The following is a 14,813-nucleotide window of genomic DNA, read 5'->3' on the forward strand; positions in this document are numbered from 1 at the left end:
AAATGATAAGTAAAAATTGAACTAAGATATCATAAAAACTAAATAAAATAATTAAACAAATCGATTACAAATTTAAAGAAGTGCCACCGAAATCGGATGAAATTAATAAATCAAACGTAAAATGAGTAAATTAATAATAAAATAACAACACAGGGAACCGAAGATAAAAGAAACGTATAAGTAGTTGGAAACTAATTTTTCGTGTCAGATAAATTTGTTGCTTATTTTTGGGTTCTAAATCCATGTAAATCCTTCCTAGCCAACTAGCATATGCTCCGACAATTCCATTTCCTGGTAGGATCGCATTTCGACATGAAGGTTTTCTTCGTAAGCTGTTCAAATATTCTCGCTTGTTTCGTTCTTCGTAGAGAAAGTGAGATTACACATTTAGTGTCTAGCATCAGTATCAGTTTTATGAACTACTAAATAAAATGGTGAAATAGTAGTTTTATAACCTATTAAAGAAAGTAATGAAATAATTGCATGATTTTCTGTTAAGCGAATTTTGGAGGAAGAGAAAGCATACGTTTTAGTTCAAATTTTCTCCGATAGATGACACTGTTAGTATCACAATATAACAACAGAATGAGAAAAATTTGTATCATACGGCATTTATTCTTCTGCATATTTGCGAGTACGTTGTAATACTGCTAATACTGTAGCAATCGATCTTGAGCCCTTATTTGCACATCTCGTTTTAATTTGCAAATTTTTACGATTTTGTATGAAACGAAAAACTAATAATTTATACGTTTGTACAAGTCCAACTTTATCCGTATTATTTTCAAATAATAGTGCTAGTTATAACTGAGCCGCTCATACAAATGACGCTAATTGCTATACCGAAAAGACATGGATGTTTGTAAATGTGAAGTATCAGTGCAGGAGGGGGGGGCATCCAAAATGTATGGCGAGGCGAAAGCCTTTCGAATGTCTTAACGGTTGGGGAAGAAGGATAGGATACCCTCGGACCCGTCCCCCGGACTGATTTTCTTCAAAATAGGGGAGAAACTGGGGTAATGTCGTATTGTCACTTCTATGTTGCTCAAAGCTCACGCTAACGACAGTTGCCGTCTGTTACTTCTTTCTACGATAAAATTCGTTCGCCTTTTTCTGATTATGTCAAACAGGTTAGAGTAAAAACAACAAGAAAACTTTCTGTTCTCTCTTTCAATTTGGCCCACCAGCAGCCGAGCGGTAAAGACGCTGAACACTGGTAGTTCGGTCCGAGGTTCGAATCCCGCGAACGGGCTGGCTGCATGGGCGTTTTCATGGTTTTCTCCATGTGTAACGTGTATACGAGCCAGTTTCCTTTAGAAAGTCCTCCCCGAAGACATCCCTCTTTTTAGGAAGATAGCACTCGTGTACTTTGCCATAATTGAATAATCCAATCCAATCCACTCTTTCAATTTAACCATCTCAGAGTCTGGAAGGATTAGAAAAGTATGTCGTCATTCGCCAGTCAGTTATTTGAAAACCTGGGAAAGGGGGATTGCGAACAAGTGTACATATGAGCCCATCACCTTGCGAGAGAGTAAAGAGTCTTCATTATAACTTTTTTTAAGAATCTGATATCCCGTCATCTATAGAATACTACATAAGAAAGGGAATTGAAGGCAGAAGCAAAATACAGTAAAGTGCTCTACTATTGTAATTTTCGGAAAAAAATTGCACTTAAATGGAAAATGAGATGTTTTCTTTGTTACATGCCAAATGTAACCTGAATCGAAATGGAGTTGAAGACGAAATGTTAGTGAAAGCACCTTTTCCATTTGAGAGAACCTGACTTGAATGTATATGTCAAAAAATCGATACAAGTTTTGGGAGATTATGGAAAGAATTCCTTTGGGAAGCAACCGAATAGAAACGGGACATTCGTATGGGAAAAGCTTTACAAATCGTTTTTCTTGTTTCCAAACCGAAGGGAAAACGTTTAAAAAACATTTCAGCAAGAAAAGAAAGTTTCATACATTTTAAAATATCTTTGGAATTCGAGAGCGTAGATGTACGCCACACATAAAACTCATGAGGAAAACAATGCATCCAGCTCATTCGTTGGTTTGGAACGTGGATTAAATTACGAGTGTTCCGCGAGCTTATCCATTCAGCTACAAGTGGGCCAAATTTTTCTGTATTTATTACACTACTTTAAGTTTTTCTTTTTACCACTTTCTATTTTTTCCACCTTCTGATCCTTTAAATATCAGAAAAAATAATCTCGAAAATGTAACTGTAGTCCTGAAAACATTAATCCTCAAACAATATAGAATTTAGAAATAATGTTATTTATCAGATGAAAATAAAATTACTTCTCTAAAATAAAAGTTTTCTTATCCACTATGTAAAAGTAGTGTTACCTTTCACCTAAAGATAAAAAGTGAAATTTTTTAATAGAGTCAGAGATTTCACAAAGTTCAAGCGATAATCTTGAACAAAGGAACAAAGTTTACATAATTGTAGTCGCTTCAGAAAAATGAGATAAAAAAATTGTAATAAAATTGCCAACAGTAAAAAGGATGGCTACAGCTTCAAAGGCCTTTCATGAGCTAGAACTTGAAAGCCTCTACACAAAGTTAAAGAGCATCAAAAATAACTAATGCCTTAGTAAGAAAAAAAAGCAAAAGAAACACAAAGAAGATGGCTAATGATAATATCTAGCCTACAGCTAATTTATCTATCAAGGGCAAATTTATAACGCTTTTGACTAAGATTGATTTAAATAGGTGACAATGTCACAGTATTTGCAAAACCGATTTTTCTTATTTTTCAGTTATTGTAATATTAAAGCGCTCGCAAAAGAAGTAATAACTGTTACCGCCTTTCTTCATAGTTAACAGTTAGTAAACATTTAGTGGAAAATTCGAAATGTGGTTGTATAAATTAAATTCCTGATAACTTATTAATCATATTTCTAATAACATACCTGAATAAAAGCTGCCGCTAGTGTAGAAGTGATGTAAATTTATTTACTCTTTCCGTCGAATTTAATGTTTAGTAAATAGTTCATTAATTACTAGTGATGCATATGTTCATTTAAGTAAGACACCATTTGGTATCTCAATAATATATATTCGAAGTCAGCTGAGAAAGTGTCTTTTTCGATTACGAAAATTTTTATAATTACGGTACATCCTCTATCAACCGTGGTCTCTCTGTTAATCGAGCTGACAATCAATTAAAAAAAATTAAGGGGAAAATAGGGCAACGTTAGAAATGTTTCAGCGAAAAATCAGGAACATTCGCGAATTTTAGGTGTGATGGATCTTTTCGCCTTTCTTTTCAGTAATGGGTTATTTAATGGCTTTCCTATAATGGTAAAAAATATTGTGTTAAAAAGGATAATATTTCTAACTGAAAATTAATGCGTAGGCATGCTTAAAAGGCTAAAAATGTGGCGTTTCGGAACGGATAAATGCAGAAAACATCGATCCAAATTTTCAAGGTTTGAATGACGACGAAATCGTTCTAAGCACAGATAAAAAAGTACAAGAAAAGTTGCAGTGATGCTGAGGATACATATGAAAAACGGACAAAGTGAAAATTAACCATTTATTCGTATATAATTTTGTTTTATTTTCATTAGGGCAAAGCACGGGAGACATCTCTGCCTGTGAGAAGGAATGCCTTTATGAAGAAGTTTTTAAGGAAAATTGTCTCGCATTTACATTATACATGGGAAAACTACAAAAACTCGATTCGCTGAGATTTGAACCTAGGGTCGAACTACTTAAGATAAGCTCGAAATTCAACTATTACGGCTCTAATAATAACTAAAAAACAGGCTCTAAATTCAACACATTTTTTTGCACTAAAGCCTTGAGCGAAGCTCCTTTGCAGTACTTAAAAGCAACATCCTGATGCTTCTCCTATGGAACTTTTTTCATTGAAAACATGGCATGATGGTTGAGTATTTGGTAGAGTTATAGGACTATCACAAAGAAAATGTTAAAATTCTTTTTTAAAAACAAAATTCTTGAAAACGCATATAAGGAGAATTTGGCAGAATTTCTCAATTTGCGTAAAATTTTGATGAAATTTGTTTGTTTCCGTTTTCTCACGAATATTTTTATCACGAAAAAATACCTTGTATGAATTATTTGTTATTGAAGGAAACAAATTTTGTCTGATAATTAAAAGAGTTGAAAATGCTAATATTTTTACTTATGCACCTGTTTTTAGTTTCAAGTAAACAATTTCAAAAAAATCTTGTTGAAAGCAAAAATGGAGTAATATAAAATTTAGACGCTATTAATCGAGCTTTCCATTATCTGAGGAGAATTGCGGTCCTAATTACCTCGGATAATGGAGGATCTGCTGTATATGCTTTTCAAAGTTGCATTACGCTAGTGCTCATTTATCGCGTCTATGAGCTTTGTTAAATTGTCTTAATACTCGAAGCGTTCACATCAGAAACGAATGTGAATGCTTCTAATTCTGCCCCTTTTGACCTTTCCGAAATTTTCCATTATCGATTTCTGTACCAAATATGATTAAGCGTCCTGTGCCACTTCAGTCAGGACAAACTTTCCCTTCTGATCATGAGCTGACATTCATTACTTGAAACTTTCACATAGTTTACGTTATCATCAACTTATGGATAATGAATGCTAATAATACATTTATAGGAAAGTGGACGCCCATTGAGCTATGCAGCTTAGCGATGTGCTTCATTTTTGAGAAATTTTATTTCCTTGTTATTTGTCACTCATACTATTTGTTAATTAAAATAGTAATTTATTCTTATTAGCCTCATAAACTGCACATTAGAAACTTTAACTCCTACGTGAACACTGTGGACACTCGGGATCTGAACTAAAAGTCGCATGAATATGCCTGAGCAAGAACGTGTTTATGGGCATGATTTTCAGCAAATTTTCTTTTAAACTGCAGGTCTGGTTTTGAGCTATTTATAGTTGTATTATTATAAGTGGAATTCTCGTGGAGTTTTAATCACACAGCGAATTTAATCATCATTTTGATTTTTTTAATAATTCTATCGATATTATTTTATGCAAAATGAACACATTTGCAGATTCTATTTGATATAATCTTAAGTCATTTAAAACCGAAAAATCCCACTAGATTATTTTTAATATTAGCATAAAAGTGAAACTCTTTAATAGCTAAAAAGCCGTAAATTTAAATTGCTGCGTAAGATGTTAGACTATGCCTTTCCTAAACTTTACAGCTCAGAGGAAATCGAGTGATTAATTCAAAATTGATAAACTCAAAAAATTGATAGATCGTCTCAAAGGTTTTATATCCAACGGTTGACTGAGTTAATGATTTTTTTTTTCTCTTGGCCAATTTCCTTTTAGAAAGTCCTCTACTCAAGGCACCTCTTCCGTCAGGTAGATTTCTTTCCTAGCATGCTTTGCCATAAACAAATGGGGAAAAATGTCGAACTCTAAACAATCTTGGTGAACAAACTGGTTGCATGGGACTAGCCGCATGTATGATGTGAATATATGTAAGTTTCTCTTAGGGCATGTTCCGCAAAGTATCTTTCCCCTTTGGCAGAAATATCTCTCCGTGTGATTTACCTTAATCATTTAACCAAAGGCCATCAGCGGCCTAGCAGTGAAATCGATGAACACTAAAAATTTTATCTAGTTCTGTTCCAGGCGAACGGGCTGGCTGCATAGGTATTTTCGTTGCTTTCCCATGTGGACATAGAATGAGCCAATCCTTCTTAGAAAGCCCTCTACGAAGGTATCCCTTACCTTAGGCAGATAGCCCTGGCGTGCTTTGCCGTAATCAAATAATAAATAATCTATTTAACTAACCAGTCTCAAAGTTCGCAGGTAAAATAGTCATTCATTGCCACTGCGTAATAAATAATTCAAAATTAAGCATTCCGCATCATTTGCATCATTGTTCCTAACTTTAGGACAGCTTCATGTACAATACTCCAAAATTTACGACAAAGGGTTTTTTTTTTTTTTTTTTTTTTTTTTTTTTTTTTTTAAATGTGTCAATAAAACTTTTCCGTACGAATAATTTGTGGTCATTTCTGTCGTTAGATCGTTGTCTACTAACGTTCTATGATTTAATTTGTAGTTATTCTTGCTGTTAAATAACTAAACGTCCCTGATGAAGCTGTAAAAGATTTTGTTAACAAAGAATTTCTTTTTCATCACACTGAAATTTTAAGAATTTCCCTCTTTTACTATCTTTTCCTTTCGGCGAGGCACTTTTGTTTTCCAAAACAAAACCGATTTTGGTTTTTATTTGTTTTTTGGCCTGTCCTTAGTATGTTTTCCAAAACAAGAACGCCTTCAGTTTTAGTTCTGGTGGCATTTGTATGCGCTATTTAGAGACCAAATTGTTTAGAAAGCGGTTTCGTTACTTTGGTTAAATGAGTTGTTGATAATTTTGCACTTTTTAAGAATGGGAGGGAAGATGAATTCATAAATATATTATCAATTATGAATTTCTTTAAACCTACCGCTTAAATCGCTCTTGAAATTGTATCTGTCATCTCTTTTTCTCGACATCTCAATAACATACAATAAACTAATTTTAGTGCTACCGATATATCCAAAATCATCTTCTGTTCGCTTTTTTCCCATGTCAAATCTTACAGCATGGGGAAACAAATCGCTTCTTCGTGCTTTTATGTTAATCCTGTGCTTAACTTGTTTATTCGTCACATCCATTCATACTCGGACCTAAAAGTGTTTGAAAGTTCTTGCTTAACACAGATGTCTCTCATTTTGTTATTAATAAAGCTCTTTTGGAGAAGTTTCTTTCAATATCATAAACAATATTCACCTGTCAAAAAAATATTTGCAAAAATATTAGCGGCCCATTTTCTTCTTCTATGATTTATAATCCCAGTTCTATTTATTACCCCCTCCTATTGATTAAGCTCCCAAGATATATTCTGTCCTCTAAAAAGTTCCTTCTTCCTTTACTTAAGCTATTAAATTCTTTCAAAATAAGATACTATTGCCCCTTAAGTATAGTAAATCTGTGTTATTTTCTTCGAAATAAACCTCAGATAGTTAGTGCTCAGACAGTATTGCTTATGTAACAAACTAGTGTTTATGTAAATTTACTGATAGTTTAGGACTGGTTTTAATAATTTTAAAATTAGTGTACTTCTGTAAGGTCTTTTATAATATAGATGGTTTAATTAAACCATTCTCCACCCAAAGAAGATGATTAAATAATTCGCAAAGGGGTCACATTTTTTGTGTCGCATTTTTTATATAACTAGTACAAAATCTTCCTAAGTATAGGGACCGGAGGAATGTATAAAAAAATAGATTTCTTTAAGTTTAAAAATGCCAAAATATGAATATTTGAGTCATTTAAAACGTTTTTATAACTGAATGTGTATATCTAGGGCCAACGGTTGTGAAAATAAAGGCCAGCTAAGGACTTTTGTAGATACGACGTGTATAATCATAGAAATGACTGACAATTTTATTTTAAGTTTCTTGACTTTCAGTGAATATATTGATATCAGTCCAGAGATGCTTGATAGAATTGATTGTTGAGAGACTAAAATTCCAGATATATGCTTGATATTTCCCAGGAAAACAAAAAAGGAATTAGGCTTAACATGACAGTTCACATCCCTGGTATATGATACTATACCAGTTGAAAAGAAAGAAAAAGATTCAGGTTTCTTTTCTCACTGGATGCACCAGCGGCCGAGTGAAGTCGCTGAACACTGGTAGTTCAGTCCGGCGTTCGAATGCCGACGAACGAGTTGGCTGCATGAGTGTTTTCTTAGTTTTCCACATGTGTAACATATAGTATATATGAGGTAGATTTCCTTGGAGGATCCTCTAGGAAGGCATCTTTCTCTTGGACACGTAGCCCTCGAGTGCCTTGCCATTATCAAATAAACCAAACCTTTTCTTCTCAATTTGCGGTTTCAAATGCGAAAAGTATAAAACACTTCGTACCAAACGTTAGTCAAATTCTACTTTTCTTTTTAAATAACTTAAAATGTACGCATTAATTACACCCTCTTTCACTAATTTGCTACTGACTGAAAATATCGCTAAAATAAATAATTTACTATTTCAGTTGCTTTTATCGTGTTCCCTAAAACTGTTTTTTATATCTTATATCTATCTCCAAGAAATTTAATGAGTTTTTAATTCTTGAATACCAATTAAGAAAATGCTTTGCTTCCAAATTCGGAAGTGTAAATATGCTTATGAATAATGTTGATTCCTTAAGCCCCATGTCGATATGATTAAATAAATCCTACATAGTACTGTTTTCATCAGCAATAGATTTGTGTACTTCATCTCACAGCATTCAACTTTCAGATACTTGTGATGAAATTCTTAATCTCAAAGAAGTTAAAGATGGAGTCTGACGCCAGTTTTACCACAACATTATCAAATGAATCAAATTCGGTAAGTCTGATATAAATTTATATCGGGTTTAATTTTCCTGTTTGTAAATCTGAGTTCATCCTTTCTTGTTAGAGTTTATGAATTGATTAGCATAAATTTATCAAAGAACGAAAATTACTGGTTGGAATTATATTTAAATGTCAGTATTTTAATAAGTTTAAATTTATTTTATATTTTGTTATTTATTGATAGCAAAAGAAAGATTTTCGAAACTGCGTCGTATTTGCTTTTATATTTATATTGATTATGTGAACTTGAGTGATTTTTTTATGTATTGGTATTCAAAAAATAACAGTAGAAGAGTATCCTCTCTCGGAAATTTTATTCCAATATATGTACATTTTTGTATTAATAGTTTGGAATGAATTTTTAAGGTCTTCATAAAATCTTAATTAAAATGCCTGAAACTTTTGAAGAATATTCACTACTTACTGATGCATGTATTCATCTGTATATAACAAGTTATACTTTGTGTCAGGTATCTCAAACTAGTGTCCCGCGGGCCGCGTGCGTGCACCCAAAGCGATTTTAAGCGGCCCGTGAATACTTTTCCCTTAAATTAATTGTCATTATTATCACATAATTTATTATGGCAAGAATTTGAAGAAAGATTTAAGATTTTAATGATGTTGAATCTAGTTTTACATTATTTTCGCTACCATTAAAAAGGAACGTGAGTAACGCTTCAGAAAATCTACAAATGGAGCTAATTAATTTACACTGTGATAAAAATTTTATTCAAAGATCTTCAGACTGAGATTTGATTAATCTTTCTTCGTACTTGTCAAAAGATCAGCTGCGAATTTTTGCATTAATAATGATCTCTTTTTTGGGGAATGCGTTTATATGTTAAGTCCCCCCCTCCCGCAGTTGAAAAACTAGTAAGTCTTAAAACCAGGCTGATCAATGCGCATCTATAATTCATGATAAAGATGATTTCTAGTAATGTTTAAACAAATTACAAATTTATCGTAATCGAAACGCCATGAAAAGATGTAGCTGAAACCCGTAGTAAGAAATAAAAAATTTTATACTTTCTTTTATTTTGAAATATATGTAAGTATACGTCAAAGAAAAATTTTACGAGTAATATATAGAAGAAAGGTATAAGGTTATCATTATTTATTCTCAGATTTTTGTCCCTTTGAAAAATTTTCGTATTTTTTTTTTTTTTTTTTTTTTAGTTTAAGTAAGTTATTTAGCGGTTAATTCAACACATTAGAATTATTTACAATAAATGTCAGCCTGAAAATTTAATACTTAGCTATCCATACGTTTTAATTACAAAATATAAACAACAGAAATTTCGTGCAGGTCCCAGATTTTAGATTTCAAACAGAAAAGAAGTGAATATAAATTGGAATTTTTTCCTATGCTTCATCATTATTACCGTTTATGAACATTTTGAAAAGTATCTAGTAAATAAAATTTAAAAGTAAGTTTAAGAAATTTGTTTAATTAAGAAAACGTTTCATTTCGGTTTAAAAAAAAAAATCGGCCTGTCGGCTAGTTTTAGATTGTGCATTCGCCCACATGTAGTCTGAATTTGAGACCACTTCAAATGGTAATTCCAATTCCAATTGGCATCATTGAGCAAGAATTTGAGACCACTGCTTGATGTAGTTTTTTAATCTTGAATTTGAGACCACTGCTTGATGTAGTTTTTTAATCTTCTAACTAACAATTTAAGTATGTTATTTATGTGTCAAGATTCGTAAAAGTGCGCGGGGTTTTCTGCATACATTCTCGAAGTTATTAAAAAATTTGGACTACCACCCAGGGGGTATAAAACAAAGTGCATTTCGCTAGTATGTGGTAACAAAATTCAGAAGCTTATTTTGTTCTTCTTACTGCTGTAACGTTTCGCTAAATACTGCATTTCTACTGATAATATGGTTTTTCACATTTATTTTATTTTCGAAGATTCTAAAGGCCTTTTACATTCCAAGAAACTGGTCAGATCTTATTTACAAGAAAGTACCAGCCGTTAATACCTTTTTCATATTTTCCCTAATGCGTGTGAAGTATTTTGGAGACAACAGAGATATATATCTTTCTTACCTACGCGTATCTCACATATTGATTAGTTATATACAGGATGATTCTAAATTGTTTTTACAAATTAAGAGGGGTGATAGTACTCATCCAGATGAGCAATAATTACCATAGAACATATGGTCGCATTCCACTCTGAGAGGCAGAAAAGAGGAATATTAGAATTTCAACCTGAACTTAAACAATGCTGGGAGAACGAATAACGAGACCAAAAGTTGCACAATCAGTTTAGTGAAAAACTCGCAGAGAGTGCACAAAACTGATAAAACCGAAAACTTAACATTAGAGTGTTCATTCGAGGTCAGACTTGAATGGCAAACATTCAGATGCACATCTTTGGTTGGCAAGATCTCAACCTCGCAATCGATTGCAACAAGTTAATTATCTAAATTACTAGAGGGGAGGGGGAATTGCGACTTTTATATCAAGTATCAAGGTAGCAGTTTTTTTCTCCCTTTGCCACCTTCTATCCTGTCTTCCTGAACTTACTGTACTGCGCTTATTCTACTTGAAGCGCCCTTCTATGGGACACAAGTTCTTCGAGTTCTGACAGACGGAACAGCATGAACTTTTCATGCTAATTTCGGCATACAGAAGTTGGAGTTAGTTGATAATATTCAGCCCTTGATTGGATAATTAACTTGTTTCAATCGTTTGTGAGGTTGAAACCTTGCCAACAAAGATGTGCATTTGAGTGTTTGCCATCAAAGTCTGAGCTCGAATTAACACTCGAACGCCAAGGTTTCGGTTTTATCCGTGTTGTGCACTCTCTGTAAGTTTGTCACTAAACTGATGGTGCAACATTTGGTCTCATTCATTCGCTTTCCCAAAACTGTTGTAAGTTAAAATTGGAATTCTAATATTCTTCTTTTCTGCCTCTCAGAGTGGAATGCTGCGACCCAATGTTCTATGGTAATTATTGCTTGTCTGGATGAGTACTATCACTCCTCTTAATTTGTAAAATCAATTTAGAATCACCCTGTATATAGTTCTCATATACATATATGTTATTTATGTGCCAAGATTTGTTAAAGTGCGCGGGTTTGTTTTCGTTAGAAAATCTTGTGTCAGAGCGCTTGCAGTAATTAACAAGCAGCGAATGTTTTTTTCCTAATGTTAATTAAATTGTCTTATTAATTGTTAATTAAATTGCCTTGTTTTCTTTGCCCGTAACTTAAAGTTCATTACCGTGTAGAGACATCAGGTTATTTTTTAAAGCAGGAGAGATGAAAAATGAGCAATGTCCTCACCGAGACTCGAACCACGGACCTCTCGAAAATGCGTTGAGCGTGTTGACCACTACACCATGAAGGCATGTCAAGAAGGCGGGAGGAATACCTTATAACCAAATTACTTACGCAAAGATTAAATCATTACTATTGTACGTATTCTCATACCATTCTTCATTAAGTTTAAATGTAAATTTAAATTAAAATTCGAAAGCTTCCTTCTTTCTTTTATGCCCCCTGGGGGAGTAATCCAAATTCTTTAACAACTTCGAGAATGCATGGAGAAAATCCCGCGCACTTTTCATCATTTTATTTAATTTTGTATGATAATATGTTAGATTAAATGCTTTCATAGTTAATTATATAAGAGTATTTATAGGCCAATGAAGAGTTCCCATTCAAGACAAGAAAATTTGTAAATTCATTAAATGGAGTAACTGAACGCACCGCTATCAGAAAGGTGTTTTTAGCGAACAATTCACTAGCACTACATGCTTTAGCAAAGGACAGACAAAAAAAGGACAATCACAATATGAGTAAGTATAGATTATCTTTTTTTTCATAATTTTCAGAGTTTTTTCCCAATGAAATGCACAAATGTAGATATATCGAATTTAACTACCAAGTTATTAACTGTTTTTTCTTTTGTAATTTTCTCGAAATATTTATTATACTTTAGCATTTTACATACTTAAAAAATTATTTATACATATATACGGCATTTTACTATAATTTAGATTCCATATTTATTATTCTTTATATAAAAGGGCTCACCAGCGGCCAAGCGGTAAAGTCGCTGGACACTATTAGTTCGGTCCGAGGTCCAACTCCTGCGAACGGGCTGGCTGCATGGGTGTTTTCGTGGTTTGCCCCATGTTTAAGGTGTATACGAGCCAGTTTTCCTTAGAAAGTCCTCTACGAAGGCATCCCTTCCCTTAGGCACATAGCCCTCGAGGCTTTGCCGTAATTAAATAACCTAACCTAACCTTTATATAAAAGTGTTCTATGTCTGTAATAATGTGGATAAACTATATGGAATTTTGTTTAAAAGTGCATAAAAGTGCATATCCATAGGAAATCTTCGGAACTAGTATTAAACACTGTACAATGTACTCTTAGGGTGGGGAGAAGTCATAGCAGTTTAACAATATTATATGTTACGTCTGTAACTCTCGGACTATATCTTAATTAAAGATAATCATCTCTTCAGATCCTAGTTGATGGAACAACTCATCGAAAGAGACTGTATATGTAATATATAGACTGAATATGTACTATATTGACTATAAAGCTCACGCTTTCGAAAACTGACTAAAGGAGTTTAGAACGCCATAATAAATGCTACTGAAAGTTTTACTGTATGCCGCCGACTTTATGAAGAGCAGTATGAATGCATAGGACGACTATTTTGAAATTAGCGTGAAATAATTTCAGTTTCGTTGAAAAGATGACCAACTCTTCTTAAATTTTAAATTTAAGAAAATGACCATCTCTTTTTTCATCGTGGGCAAGCTAATACGTAGCATAATTCAATTTTTATCACGGGTTTAATCAGTCCAAGCCCTAGTTTCCGGCCAGACCGTAGAGGCTCAGATTTTACAAGACGCTAATATCACCCTATAATTCCATGATATAAAGTTGCAAGTGTCTAACTGATAATGTAAATTGAGCTATAATCAAACATTAAATGTTAATTTAAAACTTTCCTTTTAAATTAAGCAAAAATATTTATCTGGAGTAAAAGTAGAACATTTTTTATTTAAGTTTGGGTATCGAAGATTTCAAAGAGTACTGTGCCTAGAATAGCAGATTATCTTTATAGGGCTTCAACTTTTACGCATGCTTTTGCATACGTTTTTTACAGCTGCTGAATATGCTTCTGAAATGCTATTCTTTGTTCTCTAAACTTATAGACGTAGTTCAACTGCAGTTATTGCAAAAGGGTGCGTTTGGAAAGAATGACTTATTTAGCTGCAAAGATGCTTAGCTGGAAAAAATTCTACATTTTGGACTATCATTTGCATATCTGTATTACATCTGCAGTACATTTGGCTTGGTCTAGAGCCTGCAGACCAGGGTAGCTGAAAAACTGTTGGCAAAAAACGGGCAGTATGAAGGCAGGAGTTATCTTGAAATAAAGCATTCCTACTTGAAGCAATAAGCTATATAACTATTGAAGCAACTAAGATTGGTGCAAATCACAGTATGACACCCCTACAGTTACTTGCTAGACATGGTCCTCACTATGGCCCGACACATTCAACTGTCGTCACTAAACACTCCAGAACAACCCCCTATGAGCTTGCTGATAAGATCTTTGCAACCAGGCTTGATAGTGGTGAAGTGGTAATGGTAATCTTTCTAGCGATATAGTATGAGATCTTAATTCTGTTTCCGTCTTTTGCCCTTCTCATTTCTATGATCAATGCAGCTTTAGCTTCCTTTGTCTTTACCATTTCTTTGCTAAAGCGATCTTGTATGTACGCCAGTTCGTATATTCATTCCTTCGGATCTTTTACTTCGATCGATTCTTCTGCATTTCCTTGTACCTCAAGTCCATTGTGCGCAACACAGGGAAACTTGTAATCTTTAGTTATGATTGTTGTTCTTGTAGTCTTTAGTTAGTCCTTAGTTATGATCTTTTAGTTATCCGCTAGCCTAAAACTTATAATATACTTTGTAAGCTAAAATTTACAAATATTTATTTGATTAAAACTAATGAAAAAAAAGTTTAAAAGATTGATACTTTATGAATAAAATCAATTATAAAGTATAGGAAAATAAATGTGATTATAATCCTACAAAATATAATCTTTTTAAGTTAATTAAAAGAAAGAGATATATTTTAATCCGCTCGAAACATAGCCATGGTCTATGATGTTTTAATCTGTTGGCAGAAGGCAACCTTAAACATCTGCATGTGCTGAACTAATAGTTCACAGTGTGAAACAATGCAACTTATTTCTTATTGCTATATGATCATTAGACTATATTTCAAAACATTTATTATATTTCAAAAATCCTTTAAATAGTTTCCTGTGCTTATTCAGTGTATAATAATGTGTATGTACATATACTGGTTATATACATATAATTAAAGAGATTCATTATTAATTAGTTCTTTTTAAGTTCAAAATAGAGACGCTCC

The 14,813-nt window shown here is 33.1% G+C and overlaps 1 protein-coding gene across 9 annotated transcripts in view; it reads left to right on the forward strand.

The window, feature by feature from the left end:
* Positions 1-14,813, forward strand: part of LOC118203029 (uncharacterized) — a 137,574-nt gene that overhangs the window by 105,198 nt on the left and 17,563 nt on the right. For all 9 annotated transcript variants that reach the window (XM_085808982.1, XM_085808979.1, XM_085808978.1 and 6 more), the window contains exons 3-4: positions 8,292-8,381; positions 12,045-12,201. In XM_085808982.1, the coding sequence (XP_085665108.1) occupies positions 8,301-8,381; positions 12,045-12,201 (238 nt within the window). In that variant the 5' untranslated portion in view covers positions 8,292-8,300. The remainder of the gene's footprint in view (positions 1-8,291; positions 8,382-12,044; positions 12,202-14,813) is intronic.

This window comes from Stegodyphus dumicola, chromosome X2, assembly GCF_044657685.1.
Source record: "Stegodyphus dumicola isolate Sdum_Otavi_A_Nest chromosome X2, ASM4465768v1".
NCBI lineage: Eukaryota > Metazoa > Arthropoda > Arachnida > Araneae > Eresidae > Stegodyphus > Stegodyphus dumicola.